Raw genomic sequence first — 20,179 nt, forward strand, 5'->3', positions numbered from 1 at the left:
TCCGCCCCACAGGCTGTTAAATGTGGCGGCTCCCTTTATGTTTTGACAACTTTTGGAATAAAATATCAGTTAATTAATACACGAGCGCCCGTGCTTCATCATGTTTTTAATCACGCATGGTAACCCACCATCTCTTGTTAAGCGTTTCAATGAAAAAAAAAAAAATCATAAAAATCAAATAGCATAACATGAGGGTGCCGGCAGGGCCGGGATTCGAACCAGCGGTCCCATGATCAACAAAAAGAGCTACTGTCATCTGCCTTAACCACTGTACCATCACAGGACTTACAAGTGACCTTTGGCATTTAGACTATAAAACATATATACCGATGAACGTGGATAAAAAAATAAAAACATACATAAGGCACCCATCCGCTACTACTGCTAGTTTATGTTTATATAGCTACCTATTGTGATGAAAAGCACGGGCGCTCGTGTATTAATTAACTGATATTTTATTCCAAAAGTTGTCAAAACATAAAGGGAGCCGCCACATTTAACAGCCTGTGGGGCGGAAATAGATAAACCCGGTAGAAAGAGTGCCCGCCCGTATGTGACGCTCCTTGAATTACAGTGAACGCACCCACAAAGAAGCATAGAAGTAGGGATGATCTGATTGGTCAACAGTAGCCGGTCTTCTATTGGTTGACAGTTGACAGAAACTCCGTGAGCAGAGCAGAGATCCGAGAGCAGGACTTTCCTCCGCGCAAGAGGAAACACTCTGCGCAGGCAGCTGTGACCAAGTGCGAGCACACAGTTTGAGCACGAGCAGGGCAAACTTGAATGCGAAAGCAAAGTTTGAGCACGAGCAGGGCAACTTTGAATCCGAGAGCACAGGTTTAAACATCGAGCACATAGTTTGAGCGCGAGCAGAGTAAATTTGAATATGAGAGCAGAGTTTTCTGAACGTCAAATCAAAAAGTAATGCTCTCAAATCAACATAATATGCTCTTGATTTATGATAGAAAATAACCTCCATACATAGGAGCAAATGACAGAAAATAGTCAAAATAAATCAATCAGCTGGAGATTGTACGGGAGCATATGGCAGCTAAAGAGCCTAATATTTCCCTTAATGGGATGGTAGAAACCAAAATCAGAGCTAAAAGAGTTAATCCAAAATAGCTATAAACACTGTGCTACCGCAGCTTTAAATGACTCTTTTTGTGACTTCTCCTCAGGTCTATGTGTGAGATAAACCTGGAGGCCGAGCTCTTCACCCTGCAGGACAGTAACGCCAAGCTGGTGGAAGCGCTGCAGGAAGCCAACAGCAGCGTGGAGCAGTGGAAGAAACAGCTGGCTGAATACGAGGAGGAGACCGATCGCCTCCGAGACCAGGTGACCGTGTAGAAATGACATCGTGCCATGCAAAACCCCGGCAATGCTGTGGTTTGAAGTGTTTTTCCTCAAACCTCATCACATGATTGTGCAGAAACTCAGGGAGAACATATTGTAAGAGATGTAAGAATGAATGTATACTTAATATTGACTGCAGTTACAGAATCATTATTAGACTCCATTACTGACGGGAGGTATTTTTTCAATTGTCTTGAAGCTGAATTTTAAAAGACACCTCCAAATGAATCAGAAATAAGTATTTTCTGAATTCTCTGATGTAGTATGAGGCTCTATAGCCACCATGCAGCTGTCTAAAGCAGCAGCATAGGAGAATGTGAAGAGTAACAAAGTGGTGAGAAAAACACCACTCAAAAGAATAACAGAGCAGAGGCTACACAGGGTGACACTTACTGCACTGTTATATTGTGTGATGCAGTTTCATGACTGCCTGTCCACTCTAGTCTTGTTTTTAACAGTTCAACATCACAAAATATGGTGATTTTGCTTTTTTTTTTTTTTTTTAAATCGCAAACACTTAAAAGTTAGCCAGTGAAACTTGCTTGATATAGGATAACCCCCCTCAATAAACTGGATACACTTCCTGTTTTTTTCCCAATTGTGCTGAGTTGAGTGTTTTCAGGTCACCGTTTCATTATTTCACACGTTAAGGAGAAAAATTTCTCTGTGTCTCTGACTATAGTTAATAAATCAAAAGAAAAAACATTATTACAGCATTATTAAGAAAATTGTAAAATATATCTTGCCAATTCACTTTAATTTACCTATAACATGTTAGGATCTTTATTCTAACTTTACATCATACTCTTATTTATTGTTCAGTTTTCTGTTATACCTGCCCTGTGTGACCACTTATAGAGGGCCACTGGGTGTGATGATGTTATTTATTCATACATCTATAAGTATCACATTAAATCCCCACATGGGTTCGGTCCGTTCCAAACTGCAGATGCATTTTTCATCCAGCCCACTTGCCCCTCAGCCCAGCCCAGCCCTCTCCACCCCCACCCTGGGATATTTCTGTTGACAGGCTCCCGTGATAATCGCAGAGCCACAACGCAGACATTTCATCTTTAATTTAGGGATAGAAAATTATGCCCTTGGTCAAGCTTAACAAGGCTTCTTCAGTGCGACAGAATTAAGTGCTGCCGCATCCGGCCCGCAATGAAACTATTATCACCAGTGACAGAAAACAGGCCCTTTTTTATTTTTAGCCCTCGTTGTGGTTTCATCTCTTGCTACGAGTCCAGGTGAAGGTTACCCCCACAAATACATGCACACACACACACACACACACACACAGAGCTACACACACACTGCAGCAAAGTCAACCAGGTGGCTAGAAGTAGAGCAGGCCTCTAGGGTTTGGCAACGGGGTGTTTGAGGGGGGCAGGGATGATTTTTTTTTTTTTTTTTTTGGGACAGGACACCCTATACTGCCCACCTCCCTCCCCCCTTCTCTGCCCCAGTTGCAGGAAGAAGATAAATCACTGTAGGAGCAGAAGGAGAGAGCTAGGTTGGCGTTGGCTGACTCGTTCTCCCTCGTCATCCTACTCTCGGCTTCAGCCATGTTGGCGTTCATCTGCCGCACAAAGGCTCTGTGTTTATTTTCTGGGTTTCTGGGTTGACTCTAACTCTGACCCTGCTCGTGCTCGGTTCCAGCTCTAATTGGTCGTTGTGACTTTGGAAAGACAATTTCTTTTAAGTATCGTCAACAGAAAGGCAAAGTGCGGACAATACAGGTTAAGACAAGAAAAAAAGGGAAAAAAAACGTTCAGTGTTTTGCGTACTTGTTGACGTTTGACTTTATATTCTACAGATTTATTTGCTGCAGCTGCGTCTGTTGCAATTGCAAATTGTGTTCTCAAAACTACAGCTCCAGTGTCTTTTGGTTTGTGTTGGGTTGAACATAATTGAACAAAATAAGATGCATACACACTACGTGTTTTTAATTTCTCAAACTGCCCACAAGCTTGAAATGATCATTTTGAGATAGAAGCACAAATAGAAGTGTGGTTGTTTATATTTTGGTAAAGAAAATATTTTATGCACACATTTTTATCCTATTGGAATAAAACAGCTGATAACCCACAGCGAACACAGACAGAAAGACATTTCTAATTTAACTGGAATATGGTAAATAAATAATAAATAGAAACTCACTGTATCTGCTGTGATGTCTTACTCGGCTCCACTGCTCTTAGATATACAGCATCTACGTATGCAACACTGCTGGTTGTTCAGTCTCCTGTCTGTCTATTAAGAATAAAACATTCCTGGATACATTAATATAGAAAGACACCCTTTCTTTCTTTGTGATATTTGTGCGGATTTCAAAGAGAGATGGAGCTCGTGCCTCTGGGGACAGTGGCTGTCACATACAGAGTGGCTACAAAGAGGTTGAGTCCTCTGGGATCGTGTGAACCCCAACCCAACCCCCCCAACCCCCCCGTCCTCCCATCGACCCAAGCCCGACTTGGATGGCGTGCGACGTAGCGTATAGTGTGGAATCTATAAAGAGCCACTCTGAAATTGCCAGTGAAAATGCAGAGGAGATGCTAAAGGGAGAAAAAGGGGGAATGTTGACATGGGAGCAGGAAAAGCCTTCCAGCCCTCAGACACACACGCACACACACATTTACATTTCAGACGTTCAGCTGATGCAGTTATCATAGGTCAGATGAAATGTAGTAAGCAGTAACAAACGCTATGATGATTCCTGCATCACAAACATTACATCCATCCAGTGGAATCAAAGCCAAGGTCATATTATTAGAAGAAACATTTCCTTTCATCTCTGCTTTATTTAGCCAGCCTTTCCATATCATTTGCTGTCACAGCAGTATTTTTGGTTTTGTTTTTTCCCAGTGATTACTTACTTAAATCATACAACCATTTGGTTGGTCAATAAATGCCACAAACCAGTGAAAAATTCCCAACATGATTTCCCACTAATAGTCCAAACACCAAAGAAAGATTTACTATCACAGAAGACTAAATCTTTATTTTAAGAAGCTGGACCCAGGGATTTTCCTGAATTAGTTTAACAATGAAAAGCCAAATATACAAATTGATGCCAGTTGATTTTCTGTCAGTTTACTACACAATCACTTCCATTGTTTGCTTTTTTGTTCTTTTTATTTAAATCCTCACTTTTCCCTTTGCTTAGTTCAATGTTTGAGTGGCAGCTGAGTGATATACGATTATTTCTGTTATGAGTAGCTGTGAGTAAAAGATAAGCAGCCAAAGTGTATTCAGCAGACAATTAGCAAACAAATGGTTCATCCATCAGATGTGATCATGTCATGTTTTTATTATATGTGTGGTTTCATCAGCAGCCTTTAAACCGACATGCGTGCAAGCATTTAATCTTCGGTATTCATACTGCTATGTAAATCTTCTTATCTGATTTTCTTAGCATCACTGTCATGAACTGGTTAGATGTAACTTGTTTAACACAGTTTTAATCAAAATATGTGTTTAACAGGCAATAATTGTGCATAATGTGAAAGGTCAACAGAGCTGAGGTCAGATTTACAAAACAAACAGTGCGATGTAGTGAGAGCGTTATCGGTTTTAAAACAGATGTAAATCCTGTTGTTATAAAATCCTGTTGCTTCAAACTGTACAAACACTGGGGACTCAATTAGATTGTTGTCTTAATCAGATTACTCCCACACCGTGCAAAAACATACAGTGTAGTGTTTTCATTTGCAGTAAGCAAAGCCTTCTGGGTACTGAACCCCTCACCATGTGGGTGTCGGTGCTTTGCATCCAGTTAAATTTACTTCAAAGGCTGAAGAGCTTGTCCTTGTTTGGTCAAACTGTCACTCACCCTCCTTTAGCTTTTCCATTAATATGTTAAACACAGGGAAGTGGGTCAGAGAGGGAGAAACAGTTTTCATTAAATGATTTTTCATGAAAGGTCACATCTCTCCAGCAATTTAGAGGAAAAAAAAAATCTCAGTTGCATAGGGGTTTCAGTACTGTGACCATTGGCAGTAAAGCCTTTTTTCCACAGGAAACTGTGTGGAAGTTGTGTTTGTTTGCGTGTCTTTGTCACAGGCTACTTTGGGGAAAAATGTGTGTGTCAGTTAGTTATGTGTACTGTATGTGGTGGAAAGTCAAGAGCCACAAGAGGGTAAATGAATCAAGAAAATGTCCATGATTGGTTTTTACATTGCACAGCCTAGGAGAGTGTTGCATGATGCTGCTAAACACACACTTGGTTCTGACTGTATGTGTGAGTGTGTGTGGGCGTGTAGGTGATGACCCTGTGTTGGCTTCCCTCGTCTCCGTCAGCGGTAATGATCGAGCACACAGCATGTGTGTACTGTGTGTGAGTGGGTGTGCTTATCTGTAAGGAATCCTATTATTGCATTTGTGCATCGCTGCTGTCGGTGATGTTAGTGTTTTCGCTGGAGGTGAAGGGCCACATGTTATTCTATGGGTTTGGAAAATTATACCACACGTTAGGGTTGTACAAGCTTCATGGCATAACCTCTCGACTGAGACTTGCATCGTTTTGGGTTTCTGTTTATTTTCTCTTTTTACTTTCTCATCTGTGTCCATCAGCAAATTATGGAAAAACCTGGTAACATATCCCCACGACACCTGGGCTGTTCAACTTCAGACTGTGCACTAATTGGTTGGATTAAATTATGAAACTAGACCAGACGGAAACTGTCCAACTCCTAAATTGATTATTGCAGGCTCAGACAACCAGCGGTGCAGGGTGAAGAGTTGCAAAGCAGTGTTGAAACCAGTAATTTTCTTGTGTCTGTTCTGCTGCTGCTGTTTCAATCTTATTGTCAGTCATGACATTGCTTATAAAAGACACTTGGATCCATCAAATTTTCATTCACTGTCCCCAGAGAATTAATTCTTTCTTTTGTTGTTTCGATTCATTTTTTTTTCCCCCACTTTGAGTGAAGTGTTTTTTGATAACGGTTGGACAGATTGCCATGAATTTTGGTCCAGATATCAGCACCCCCCACATAAAATGTGATCAATTTGTTGCCATCTTGATGTCAAAATTTCAGTTTCTCTAACAATTATGAACAGAAATACGAAGAAAAAAAAAACCAACCCTCCAGCTGTTCTTTGTGTTTAATTAGCGCATGTTAGTATGGTAAACAGTGGTAAACACCTCACTGTGAGCAGGTTAACGTTTAGCTCTTAGCATCACTGAGCCTAGAAGTGCAGCCTCTCAGAAATGGAAGCATGCCTGTGGACTGTGTTAGCTTGTCTTTTGCTGTATAAATGTATAATTAAGTGGGCCTATGTATTTATTGAGTGTGTGTTTTGTGTGTGTGTGTTCCAGGTGGCAGATCTGGAGGCCCAGCTGGGGCACCCTGCTGCTACTCAGGCCAGTAGAGAGGAGCTGAACCGGTCAGTGGAGGAGCTTGAAGCCCTGCTCAGCGCCAAAGACCAGGCAAGACGCCCATGCACTGCACATCATCTTTATGTATTTACCTCACAACACTGGGATTGTGTGAGCCTGAGCCTCCAGCTGATATACATATACCGTTAAAAACAACCTGGAAACATTAAGTTAGACTGTTATCTGTAAATGTATTAAGCTGGGAGAGCTAGAAAACTGATGGTGTCACTTTGAGGATTTGTTCTCTGAATCATTTTTAAGGCTTTTAATGAAATCTCACTGGTTCAATAATCCTGTTTTTGTCTTGTCCAAAACATAATTACTTGACAAAACGTTTCAAAATTCAACTTGACACAGACAAAAACCAAGAGGTGTTTTCTGGCTTTTATTCATGCACTTGTTGTTTCCATTTCTTCTAAGGCCTTGATTTATGTTTGAGTCACCATCGTTTTTCTCGTTGTTGACTCATGGCTGGAGAGAGCTGTGATAACACACCACAGCCTCACAATAACTAGCAATATGAACATAAAGACATGAGACAGGCAGGTGTCCATCTTCATGCCCATGTCACATCAATATTAACCTTTTTGAATCACCTTCATATTTTAATCCAAATTGGCTTTAATATTATTTTTTCCTTGTCGCCTACCTGTATGTATCATCTTATGAACATTTTGTGTATTTTCTGCATAGGCTTTTAATGCAGTGTCCATCCTAATGCATTATGGTTAGACTCAGCCAAAAGCCATTTTCCTTGGATAAATAAGAGGGATATTAATGTGAAATATTCATTGAAAGCAGCTTTCTGCCGTTCTCCGGCCTCATTAACATAACCACATCTGCTCCCATCATTTAAACTAGCTCCACTTTTGGCAGGAAAATATTGCATGGTGATGGTGGTATGTTCCTACCACTAACCTTGTGTATGATAAATGAGCCGCGTGTATAGACTCAGGTATTTTGGTGCAAAGCAAGAGAGAAGGAAACCGGGATGGTGGTTTCGCGTGGATGAGAGCGGTGGTGTGAAGGTGCTGCTGTGACAGTTTGAAATTACTGTGTCTTCAGGAAATTCACAGTCTACAAAGCAAGAAAACAGATGTGGGCGAGCTGGAGAAGGAGCGAGAGGACGCCATGCAGAGACTGCAGGTAAACTGATGAGCAGTTTTCCATTTCCTTTTTATTTCTTCAGACTAACTCTGTTTTGCAGGTCTACTTGGTACTGGGAGATGATACACATTTCTTTCACAATTATGATTGCAGAATATATTCTATGTTAGTCCACAACTCAGTTTATTGAATACGGTAAAAGTTATTTTTCAATTAACAAAGAAAAGTGTATATAGCAAGAAAGAGATGATGATAATAACACACAACAAAGAAACATGAGGGGGGTGGGGAGGATGGCAATTAGACACTGTGCCATTTTTGGAGCTGATGTAAATTGCAGCCTGAGGTCACACAGCTGTTGAATTACAGTCTACCTAGAATGGGATTGATAAAATAAGAAATGGTTTTGATTTATTTTCCCCCCCTGTTTATTCATTTATCTTTATTAGTTTCTCACCCTTTACCCTCGCAAATTCAAGCTGTCACTCTTAATGGTTCCCATCAGGTCGGCTGTTATGCAGCCTGTAAGTGCACATTTCTGCTAGCGGACCGGTTGGAGGTACAGATGAACTAGTGGGATTCTGCACAACACTCAGAGATAATGGGATTTTTCTTTTCTATAGCTGCGTTTCTAGAGTAAATTATAATTATATTGAATTTGTTCTGCACAGTTGCGTTTCATCTCCTCAATTTCCATTGTAACTTAACCTTAGTGTTTGTATTATATCACGGAGAAGTATGGAAACTAATTAATTGAGAGGAAGAAAGGAAAGCATTTCAGTGTCAACATGAATAAACAGAGACATTTGCATCTTTTTTTGTTTTGCCTTTGTACCATATCTCCCAAGTTCAGTCTTTCAAGAAGTTTCTTTTCAAGTTTCACACAAGTGCTCATGGTTTGATCTGCACAGACATGACCTTTCTTACTTGTGGTAAGAAGTTCCAGTTCTGTAGAGTGCTGACAGGTGTATGCTGGTTTCTTCTGCTCTCCAGACAGTCAACTAATGGAAAAAATCAAAGCGCCAATACTGTACTTAGAGAGGAGGCAGTGCAGCTCAGACCATCAGCAGTGCAGCAGAGAGTCAGTGCAGGTGAAGTGAGGATTTCAAGGAGAATACAAATGGTATTGAATTTCCATGTTAATGCGGAAGATTGCACGTGATGCATATTGCATAGCCTTGATTAGGTCCTCGATCACTTTTAGTAGTGGTGTCAGTTGTGAATTATGTGTATTCATATTTAACCTTTGCTGTCCTTGTGTTTATTCCATAATCTATTCGTCGCTGCTTTTGGCAGCATACAGAGAAACCTCATAAAACACAAAATTGCACATTTAGATTATTTGCAGTGTGAACAGTTTAAAGCAGTTCCTAATAGGAAATTCTCAGTAAACACCATTACAGTTCACAGCCTAAAAAGTAATGACAAATTTACATTTGCTTTACTTGTATCTGCCCCAAAGCTGCTGTGCTGCTCCAGTTTGCATGGGCACTATTTGTTACAATATGCATGTGTACTATTGTGTTGACCTTTAAATGTGCAGAAAGAGTGAACACATATAGAAAAATACTGGGACAGACTGTCCATATCATAACGTGTTGCTCAAACAAACTTTGGGTAGAGGAACCATACATGCAGAACAAAAGCAATTATTGTTGGTTATAGAGAGATGTGACATTTAGTATTATAAATCACTCTGGTCTACAAACTTCCAGATGTGCCCTGCAAAGAAATATTTTATAGAGAAACAAAGAGCATTTTATTGCTGATGCTAAATGACAAGTTGGATACAACGTGTGCAGAAAATATCTAGGACTACTTTGTGAGTAGAACTGCGATAAAACTGCCCTAACTACAGATTATGCATCTACAGGATCTGGAGAGACAAAACACTGAGCTGGAGGACCGGGTTCAAAGCGCTGAAAAGACGCTGGCCTCCAATCGGGATGAGAGGGAGCAGGCGGAGGGCGAGGTCCGACGTGTTATCGAGGTTCTGGACGTCAAGATCTGTGATCTGAAGGACCTGAGACAGAGCCTGGCCAAACTCGTCGATAAATAACCACAGCATGCAGTTGGGCTGCATCTCCACAGTCAGAGCTGGTCTCCTTCATGTGGCCTTGATTTATTCTTTCACTGATGTAACATCAGAAGAAAAATCAAAGCAGTATGGAGGAAAATGTACAGGTGTCGACCTTCATGTATCTGTGTTTCTAAGCTCAGTGCAGGAAAAACACACAATATCAGAAACCTCTTCCAGGTACCATGTGCAGAATAAACTATCTGTACTATGCATCAGTGTCTCATTAACCCTGGAATAATGATCATAAACAAGTGGCAGTGCAGTCTAACTGGCTACTGTTGCTTATTTTCCCATGTCACAGTTCCCATCAACTGCACCTCCTTCAGTCCTGAGGAGGATGAAATGTTTTTAACGCTAGATTTGTTTGTAACTTTATGGCCCATTTGCCATCACTGGTAACTCTTGACAGCTTTAGGTCTGTTTCTCTGGAAGAACAGCGCCCTCCTCCTACATTTTGGAGCCATGGCAACGTAGTGTATTTTGTCAAAATCCCAACTTAGTGGTTTATAGTGTAAAACTGTAAATCAGCAGCTGCAGGAGGCTGAAAGTCTTTTCAGTGATGGCCCCGTTTGTTTATGGTAACAATATCCATGCCTAAAAAGTGAATGAGGTCATGATTCATTCATGTCAATGCACAGTTCTACACAAAAGCACATTTCCAACAGGATTCAAATGATTTTCTACTTGTTTATTTTTGTGTGATCTGTCTCTGTTTAATACAGTGATAAATATGCTTCTATAAGTATATGTACTTTCACTGTCCTTAGAGGCAAAAAGTAAGAGTATGACCTGGAAACAACCAAAAAACTGAGGGCCAGAGAGTTGTTTGCGAACGGCCAGCAGTGCTCTGATTTCCTGCAGAGCTGCAGGTCTGGACATAGACAGTAAGTGTAACAGCAGGAGCTTCATCCCAGCTTGGTTGAAAGATAAAGTTTTATGAATAATTGCATTTTTATAGCTATACTAAACATAAAAAATCCATCATAATTCTGGACATGTGGTTTATAGACGCCTAAAAGTGACGGTCCATAAATGCTGCTTCCTCATTAATTTAACAGCCTGATGCCTGCACCTAATTGTTCGGTACGAATAAAGCTTTTAGATTTACATTTTCGCATAATGTCACTGGTAAATCTCAAAGGACAACTGAAAAAAAAATCAACCTGCTTTTCTACAATAATAACCTTTTAGTTTGTTTTGGTGTCATCCTTCCTTTATTAACACTGTGGAGATGCACCCAGTGGGAGTTTGGTCGGGGTAAGGAGGACACACTGAGGCAGAGACCCTGAATAAAGCTCCAGCTCCAGTTCACCATCAGCAGCCTGGACTGGACTCACACCAGCCAGGACATCGACAAACTCAGAGATGCAACAACCTGCTCCCATTTGATCCACTTTACCCAATGCACAACCATTTTTTGTTTTGCTCACGTTTCATGAGGACTGCTCTATTGTCATCACTTATTCTATTATTCATGCTCGTGGACAGGCTTACTCACAGGCACAATAATAGCACATCAATGAAAGGTACTGGCTGGCGGGGCGGGTCTGTCCCCTCCACCGGCCACTTTGACAGGGTCTCTTCATGTGTCACTGTGGCCTTGTGAGTCGAAACCTGAGATTGCACTTGATAATGTTTGTGCCAAGTTTTGTTTTGTTTACATTTTGTCTGTGTTCACAATATGATCCTGTTCTACTTTATGTACTTTTTACTGTTCTTCAACACTACCATTTATCATAATAGTAAAAATAACCCTAGAGAGAGGCTCAGTGAAGCCGCAGAGCATAGATCACTATGAGAGCACTGCATGAGCTCTGCAGAGGCCCCGTACCTGCCAAGGAATGTGAAACTGTGTGCGCGTAAGAGTGTGTGTGTGTGTGTGTGTGAGAGAGAGTGTGTGCTTGTTACTTAAGCAGTGTGCTACATCTCAGTCCTTGCTGGAGTTTAAAAAAAAGCACAACTGCAGTAGTTTTAGCAAATGGGTACTTAATTGACTTGTCAAGCTTTGTATGTGAACATCTGAGTCAAACGATTGATTTTTGCTTCTCGCCTCCTGATGAGTTATTGATAGGTACAAAGAAGAAGTGCAGTTCTTTTCAGCTGATGACGCAGTAACTGCCAGAGTCATAATAGCATGTCAAATTGTGATTTAAACAGGTCATAACTAAATCTGTTGATGTAATAAACCACCTGATAAACGTGGTAGTTTTATTATATTAACCTGCTATTATTACTTTGTAAGGCTTGTACCATTTTGAACAAATGGTTTATTTATGATACTTGTTTACAGTTGACGTTACTTAACTCTGAGATTTTAGCATAGGCATTCAAATTGATCACCTCAGTTATGTTCAACCTAATAGAGTAGTAATAGTAATAATGTAATGTTACAGCATTTATCATATTAATTAAGAGGCAAGACTTAGGTTCAGCACTTTGACCACTTATTACACTGTCTGGCATTTCTGGCATCAGCTGCTACCTGCAAGTATCATTGAATTAGCAATAAAGTTTCTAGCATAGATGCTTGTTCATAGTTAATACAAGTAATTTATAGGTAACGACTCCTGTTCTCATTCATCTTATCCACGGCTGTGCATTTCTTTTTCTCATGGCTTGAAAAGATAAGATGCGATTGATACCAGCCTTTTGTCAAGCATGAACAAAATACAGAGGGCCAGCGGCTCCTCAGCACGAGCTCCTCGTGGTTAATGTCAGAAACGCTTAGCGTCACTGCAGCCTTATTCCAGTGTATTGTTACCACACAATAAAAACCGTGTGGATTCATCACAGTTGTTTCTTTAACACAAAAATGGAGCAGAGACTGTTGTCTAACTGTAAGACCCCCACTGACCTCTGACCTCTTTACTGAAATGGAGAAATATAGAGTACTGTTTTTTCCTTTCAAGATCAATTAAGTATTGATTTGCTTAAAAGTGGTGTAACAGCATGTTAGTGTTGAAAATAGCCTACACATGCTGTGTTATGACATAATTTACCAGTAAGTGAATTAGAGCTTCAGTATTATTCTGTTAAAAGGAGAAATTCATCTTGTGTTTCAGACTACAGTAGTTGGGCACCTTCCATACATCACACCTTTGTCTCCATTGTGACTCTTCATGGCTGAAATTACAAACATGACACTTTAGCACAGCTCCATGTATGTGTCGTCTCTGTTCCACTATCACCATCATGTAAAGCAAAAAAAGAAAAAAGTTCATAGCCCTTATTGGAAGGATGATATTCAATATACATACTACAGTAAATGGCAATAAACAGAATGTGTTTGGATATCTGGGATGGATTCCTCCTTAAATACACTGGAATAGGGTATTTTTAAAACATCTGTCACCAGCTGTAAGAGAGAACGCAGCACCTGAGATGCACCACGGTCATGCTGATGCCACATAAACTGGAATTAACACACAACATCTGTATGATGCTGAACTTTCATCTCCATTGGATGATCAGAGTTAAGCGTGTTTTTAATTGCAGTGTCCCAACAACACGTTTGACCTTGCAGTAAGACTCAAAATACCTCAGAATATTTCAGGTTAGTTTCATCGAAGAAGTAAATGATAAATGAGAGGAAAACTGTCAACTGGCCACAGTTTTGTTGTTTCGCAAGAATTGCTGAATTTGAGGAGAGCAGGTGTTTGTATGGGGTTTGTCAATGTGAGATGAGTTCCTTATATTTGTATAGAACTGTTTAACATTAAAACTTAGTCATGCAAAGTCACTGCTGTGTTCTTTGTGTGATGGGAGGGCAAGAAATTCAGTGTTGTTGTTTTTTTGCATTCACACAGTTTGCACCCAACATTCCCATGTGATTTGGTAGTTTATTAGTTTAACTGAACTATTCTGAGGGCAAAAATCCTAGAGAGCTTTTCCAGATATCCTGGCTGACTTTGGAAATAAATGTGTTTCACAGTTATTTCATTATCTTCTGTAGATATTCAGATTAAAATACCACAGATACAGTATCAGTCACTGAAGAAGCTCTTTGAAAGACAGTGGCTTTGTGTCCTTTCCAATCCTGCACCGGTCAATCTGTAATCGATACTGCAGTTTTGTTTTTGTTTTTAAAGTAAACACACATTTATCTGCATTAACTGGACCTGGCTTTACATCCATCACAAGTCATCCTGGTTTACCAAACGTGCAGCAGAAAAAGCCAGGATGCACTGATGAGACTAGATCAAGCCTATTCTTAATTTTTCAATTCTGTTTTTGTGCATTAGCTCTGTGGTAATCATTCAACCGACAGTCCACTTGGACTCTGTTATCACACTTGATCATTTCTAGTCAATGGTGGCTCTTTGGTCCTGCTGCTTACAGTAGCAAGGCTGGGGAAAGCTGTTTAGAGTGTAAGTGGCGCACAAAGCATCAGATATCAAACTGAATCAGCTGATTAACAGCAGCAGGAGCTGGGGACGCTGTGATAAACGCATCTTTTCACAGCTTTGTAGTGATGGGAGACAGCACAGTACCTTGAGGATTTGGCTAGTCTGAGTACCAGCCACATGAAAAGTGTTTGATAGTATTGTTGTCAATTGTGTTCATTCATGTAACGTGCTTTTTATCTGCCAAAGAGTATCATCGACTCAGGTTGAGATAAGTGGCATGTGCTATTCTGAGGTCAAATTGGAATAAAATGCAAGTCTCAACCCAAATTACATCTGCACAGCCCTGGTTTAAACCAGTCAGAAGACGCAGGTTTACTGAGTTACCCAGATTAATTCATGAATAGGCCTCTGACGCAAACTAGTTGGAAAACTCCTCATTTGGCAAACAGTAACTGCAATTTACCACACCGGACTTATCTTGTTTTGGTCAGTGTAGAAATTGTCTTATACAGACCCATACCCCTGTCCTGTGAAGGCACAACTGAATAACACAAGTCAGACCATCAGTATCATTTTCTCACATTTATTTTAACACAAAATGGCACTGATGCCGCTTTAGCCAAAATGTCTACTTCAGCTTCTTCTTGGGGCGAAGGTTGTTGGTGTGTCCACACTTCTTCTTGCGGCAGTTGACGGCACGTGGATGCAGACGAGCATAGCACCTGGAACACAAGACATCAGGAATTAATTTAAGGTAAAGTCTTTATGAACCAACTTGAAGCCAAATCCAACTTGTGAGGTCAGTACAACAGAGTCTTTCTTTAGCTGCTCTCAATTACTGTGCTTTGCCACTTCAGCCCATGTTTACATGTCAGCTTTCGGGCTCTTATCTCCAGGTACCCCATTACCAACAAGTAAGTACAACCACCAACCACTTCATCGCACATTAACAGTAACCTGCACACATCTGTACTTACTTGCGGCAGATCATCTTGTCGCAGTTGTATTTCTGGGCCAGCTGTCTGAGGGAAGGCTCGATGATGCCACCACGCAGACGCAGAACCAGATGAAGAGTGGACTCTGGTGAAGATGAAAACAATCTCATGTCAATCTTAAATTCAGTGACATCCACAGACCTATGCAAAATCTACTCTTTAAAGATTCATGGGGGTCTCTCCTTTAAGAGTTACATTGATGCTGCACTACAGATACACATCTATGACAGTGTTATATGCACATCATACACCAGTATTGCAAAGATGCAGAGTAATAGCACCAATATCCTTAAGATTTCAAAGAACCCCTGTATTAATTTGTTAAACTAATTCCCTGTCAGTTGCGTAATTACATGATTTCTTGTGACAGTCAAGACACATTCAGTAACTGTTACCTTTCTGGATGTTGTAGTCAGACAGTGTGCGTCCATCCTCCAGCTGTTTGCCGGCGAAGATCAGACGCTGCTGATCAGGGGGAATTCCTGCAAACACAATATGGTTTATTGCACAAGAACACAGGAGACAATAATCCAAGTGGCTGAGGAGACTGCTCATGATTTAAAGGTGTACAGAAATGGCCGTTTGTCCTGTTTGTCGCGCCCAGTTGTCACGAGCTGCAACACAAGTTTACCCGAGTAAGAAAAACGAAGTTGATTGGTCGTTATCGAGCGGGCGGGATATTCAAAGTTTGGGGCGAGCCCGAGCTCCGTGTGTGTGTGCGTGTCTCAGACGTTTGAATGACGGATTACGGATCCAATATCAGTGGCTGGTGAATCGTGTACAGGCTGACGTATAATCCGTGCGCCTGCATTATCCAATGCGGGAAAAAAAATACACACTTTCATTCTGGATTTACTCAAAAATGGAATTTTGCACAAAGTTTGGCCTACATCGTCTGATAGATGAGTCATTACGCTAATTTTATGACCCAGAGTGGGCTTAAATTCAGTTTTCTTTTCTGTACACCTTTAAACATGTCAAACAAAACATGGTCCTACAAGTGGACCTGCTTGCCAAGTTGTCATCTGCTGTTTCATCAGTGTGTGACACTGTCTGGCCCTCTGATTGGTCTGACTAGACGGTCAGGTGTCCTCTCACTCATTAGACAGTCTACTTTATTCCCTCATCAGTAAATCTGTTACTGTAAATCAACTCTGCTTTCCCATGTTTGGCCCCAAAATACTTTCCTTGATGGTAAAGAAATGACTCAGACATAGATCTGTCGACGACTGTAAACCCGATAAGTTGATAATCAATATACATCAAGTTAGTGGCAAACTCACCTTCCTTGTCCTGGATCTTAGCCTTGACATTTTCGATAGTGTCGCTGGGCTCAACCTCGAGGGTGATGGTTTTCCCCGTCAACGTCTTCACGAAGATCTGCATGTTTGCAGGCTAAAAGAGAGAGAAGTGACGTTAGCTTCAGATGCTAAGTTAGTTAGCTGAGTTCAAACGGCAATTCAACAGCGATAGCATAAGACCTAACCACAGTAAACAAGAAAAAAAAAGACTATGTATTTAGTAGTAATAAGAGCGACGTTTGTATCCAAACCACTGTTAACATCTGTGAAAACGTGTCCTGGATGTGTCAGCGTTGCTACATGCTAATGCTAGCCGCGGGGCCTCGCCACATGCTGCTGGCCGTTAGCGTGGAAACCTTTTAACAAATTACTTTACTATTTTCCCAGAGAACTACACCAGCGACACTCAATTCATAATATCGGCTGCTATTAGACGGTGAATATTGTGTTTTTATTGACATTCAAACACTCAGACATCGGTAAAAATCGACAAATATACGCCGGACGAAGCGTGCACTCACCCGGCCTCTAGCTGAGCCTCAACGAAAAGAGAGCGGAAGAGGATGGCGGCTCAAATACGTCACTTCCGCCTGCTCGGTTCCCTCGGTAATAAAATGTTTTTTTTCTAAATGTTTTATTATCAAATTTGAGTAGATTTTTTTTTTCCCCCCCAGAATTAGTTTTGACAGTTACATTGTAATGGATAATAACAATGATGAGATCTGTGTGAGGGTGTCTCTTAGATTCCTCCAGAAACTATTGTTTAATTAAATTTAAGTTAATTAAAATATTAATTTCTGTAGGGAGAAGAGGGCTGTCCCACAATAAAAATGGAAAGACGTCAACCCAGCCATCATGTCTCCGAGTACAACACCTCCTTCCAAGGAGCCAGGGGCAAAGCTGCTAAACCTGTGACCAAGGTAGAGATCATGTACCAAGGAAATTATTCTGACATAATTGTATTTTTTTCTTCAGTGTTTTCCTTTTCTCCTCCACTCCAATGTGTTTCAGCTTTATTGATGTCACAAACTGTGTTTACTATACTGACAGAGTTACACCCCACCGTTATACATGAAATGATTGACACTAAACAGTCACACTATGACCTGGGATACCACTGCCGCTGTCAGCTTTTAGTAGACACAACAGTGGCAAGGAGGTTGACCTTTTTTAAAGACACTTTGCGTGAAATGAGTGTTGTCACCAGACTGTAACTGTCACTGTTTTTATGATGTCTCTCTTCAGCATTCCTCAGTGGTTATGGGTGATCCCGCAAAGATTTTAGAAAGAGGGACAACGTACAGTGGATCATTCAGCCGTCCGATCCACAGCAGGTCTGCAGCTTTTCTGCTTCATTGAAAAAACTCCCACCACGTGACCCTGTTGACATGACATCTCACACACAAAGATGCCAAACAGTAGAGGAAACTGTAGCTGTAGTAGTTCATTCCAGGTGTTCCCATCCACATCTCATCTTGTTATTGACTCAAATACCTGAAAAATAAACCATTTACAGCTGCCTAAATTATACATTTCCAAACGTATACTGTAATTTGTTACTCTTTGAAAGTTCATATATTTTTGGTGTTGCAGATTACCACTAAAAGCATTCTCTGTATTTTTGATGCAGTCAACCTGTGCTGAAAGAAAACTTGAAGTTCAAGTGTTTAAATCCCTCAAAGGAGACATGGTCAACCACAACCAGGCAAACCTATAGGGATTATAAAATGGGTGAGTTTTTCCTGCAGTATTAAGTTTACACGTTTTACATTAAAGTTCCCAAAGAAACCAGAGGGCAAAATGTTGCTGTTTGGCCATAACATTAAAATGGTTACTTGGTGTATATCACATTTGTGTTGACATTACTCTTCTCTCATATCAAAGATACAATTCACAGTTGGGTTTCCCTTTGATTTTAATCTCAAACAAACAACATTTAATATGACACTGGGATTACAGATTACAGAATTATTATGTCAATCTCAGCCATCAAGTGCAGATGAGTCTGATTTATTTATTTTTCAGGAGAACCAGTTGTTCACATAACGCGGAACAAAAACTCCAGTTCTGTCTTCAAAGGAGAAACTGATAAGAGTGGCAACAAAGACAGGAAGTCAGTCACCACCAACAGAATCTCCTTCCCTGATGTGAGATGTGAACAGACCCTCGACTTAATTTATCTTTTGAATTTATGGTATTATGTTGTATAAATTAAAAGCTTATCATTTTTTACATTAGTTTACATTCATGACTTGACATTTGACTAATGTTGATTGAGTTTGTTATAATAATATTTTGTGCAATAAATCCAATCAAGTCATTTTTTCCCCCTCTTTGTAGCTGAGCCACTCAATACATCCAGTGTCTGTGCCTGGACCCGGGCTGCGGACCAAAAGCCATGTGCACTTCAACCCGCCCCATCTGTCAGGCCTGTACTTCAAAACCACGGCCCAAGAGCACTATGGCAGAAAGGGCGGAAAGCAGGCCAGACCAGCAGTCCAATGGCCAAGTGACATACTGAGTGAATCAGGTGATTGATTGGTTATATTTTTGTGTTTGAAGGGAAGTGCATTCAGATACTAAATGTGTTGAATCTGTTTGGCAGGCAAGGGAGAGAGCCTCAGCATCACCAAAACTGACTACCCTAACCCTTTGATTGCCCACAAACGGACACCCTGTGTGTCACAACACAGGGTGAGGATCACAACATAACCCTATTGGTTAAATTCTACTAATTGCTAATTGTGTATTTTATTTTTCTCTATTTTAGTCTGTCTAATGTTACACAGTAATGATTATATTTGTTGTTGCCTTGTGTTAATCAAATAGAGCGCCATCAAGCCTCCGCTGACCAAACACTTCTTCAGCACCACCCATGGTGAAACGTACAGGGCCAAACCTTTGCTCCTGCAAACCCCGAGCTGCAGCCAGTTCGTCTCTCATTTTGCCATAAACTGACTGACTCCCACCTTCGTCCCTGGCCCCTGTGTTCATGATAAAAAAATAAATTAAAAAAAAGTCAAAACAACACTTTGTCTTGTCTCTCTGTAGTTTCTGACAAAAACACAGGTATTCAACGGGCAGATGTTCTGAATTTTATATTTGATATTGTTCACACGTTTCTTCTTATTCTATGTTGTATGTTTAGTTTGTGTGACTTGGTACAGACCACCTGAGAGATATCCTTCATAAGTTAAAAAAAGGTTTGACCAAAAATTTAAATGACATTTCTAAATGAATTAAGTCCAACTTGTCAAAAAAAAAAAAAAAAGGCAATATGTGACTAAAATGGGTGTAATGTAAACTCCTTGAACTCCCGGAGTTAAACGTTATCCCTACTTTTCCCAGAATCCTTTTCAACCACCCCATTTGAAATGGTGCGGTCATGTTGTAGTAGTCTACTCACGTGTGGAACTTTAACCCTGGTCCCAAGTCTCTAAACCTAGCTCGTTAATAAATCTATAATATGTTTACATTTCAAACATGCATCCAACCAGAAGCCACTCTGTCACACTGTCTCTCATTAAGCTCTGTGTTTTTCAATGGGCTGCATAAGAAGGCCCATAATCTTGCTGATGAGTGATAAATAAATAAACCTTTACCCAGATCAG

At 40.6% G+C, this 20,179-nt stretch overlaps 3 protein-coding genes across 4 annotated transcripts in view; 2 read left to right on the plus strand and 1 right to left on the minus strand.

Moving 5' to 3' along the window:
• LOC146988937 (homer protein homolog 3-like) overlaps nt 1-12,496 on the plus strand; it is a 50,069-nt gene extending 37,573 nt beyond the window's left edge. For both annotated transcript variants that reach the window (XM_085774755.1, XM_085774756.1), the window contains 4 exons: nt 1,182-1,338; nt 6,680-6,790; nt 7,805-7,885; nt 9,720-12,496. In XM_085774755.1, coding sequence (XP_085630881.1) covers nt 1,182-1,338; nt 6,680-6,790; nt 7,805-7,885; nt 9,720-9,905 — 535 coding nt within the window. In that variant the 3' untranslated portion in view covers nt 9,906-12,496. The remainder of the gene's footprint in view (nt 1-1,181; nt 1,339-6,679; nt 6,791-7,804; nt 7,886-9,719) is intronic.
• Nucleotides 12,497-14,841: 2,345 nt separating this feature from the next.
• On the minus strand, nt 14,842-16,658 carry LOC146988938 (ubiquitin-ribosomal protein eL40 fusion protein). Its single transcript, XM_085774760.1, has 4 exons — nt 16,551-16,658; nt 15,663-15,749; nt 15,250-15,352; nt 14,842-14,994 (listed from the first exon to the last, which is right to left on the minus strand). The coding sequence occupies exons 1-4, from the start codon at nt 16,651-16,653 to the stop codon at nt 14,901-14,903; spliced, it is 387 nt and encodes a 128-aa protein (XP_085630886.1). The 5' UTR covers nt 16,654-16,658; the 3' UTR covers nt 14,842-14,900.
• Nucleotides 16,659-17,304: 646 nt separating this feature from the next.
• LOC146988939 (uncharacterized) lies at nt 17,305-19,541 on the plus strand. Its single transcript, XM_085774757.1, has 7 exons — nt 17,305-17,488; nt 17,814-17,902; nt 18,199-18,299; nt 18,594-18,715; nt 18,909-19,098; nt 19,174-19,262; nt 19,398-19,541. Exons 1-7 carry the CDS (start codon nt 17,399-17,401, stop codon nt 19,524-19,526), a joined length of 810 nt encoding a protein of 269 aa, XP_085630883.1. The 5' UTR covers nt 17,305-17,398; the 3' UTR covers nt 19,527-19,541.
• The last annotated feature ends 638 nt before the right edge of the window (nt 19,542-20,179 follow it).

This window comes from Trachurus japonicus, chromosome 4 (assembly GCF_045865225.1).
Source record: "Trachurus japonicus isolate A0001 chromosome 4, Traja_1.0".
Taxonomy (NCBI): Eukaryota; Metazoa; Chordata; class Actinopteri; order Carangiformes; family Carangidae; genus Trachurus; species Trachurus japonicus.

What these genes read in the sequence shown, in the direction of transcription:
- LOC146988938 (XM_085774760.1), bottom strand. Translation starts at nt 16,653, where the DNA reads ATGCAGATCTTCGTGAAGACGTTGACGGGGAAAACCATCACCCTCGAG. An exon ending in TGACTACAACATCCAGAAAG is followed by an intron (nt 15,353 to 15,662) that starts GTAACAGTTACT and finishes CATCTTCACCAG; the next exon opens with AGTCCACTCTTCATCTGGTT. An exon ending in GACAAGATGATCTGCCGCAA is followed by an intron (nt 14,995 to 15,249) that starts GTAAGTACAGAT and finishes CTTGTGTTCCAG; the next exon opens with GTGCTATGCTCGTCTGCATC.
- LOC146988939 (XM_085774757.1), top strand. Translation starts at nt 17,399, where the DNA reads ATGGAAAGACGTCAACCCAGCCATCATGTCTCCGAGTACAACACCTCC. An exon ending in AGCCGTCCGATCCACAGCAG is followed by an intron (nt 17,903 to 18,198) that starts GTCTGCAGCTTT and finishes TTTTTGATGCAG; the next exon opens with TCAACCTGTGCTGAAAGAAA. An exon ending in ACAGAATCTCCTTCCCTGAT is followed by an intron (nt 18,716 to 18,908) that starts GTGAGATGTGAA and finishes CCCTCTTTGTAG; the next exon opens with CTGAGCCACTCAATACATCC.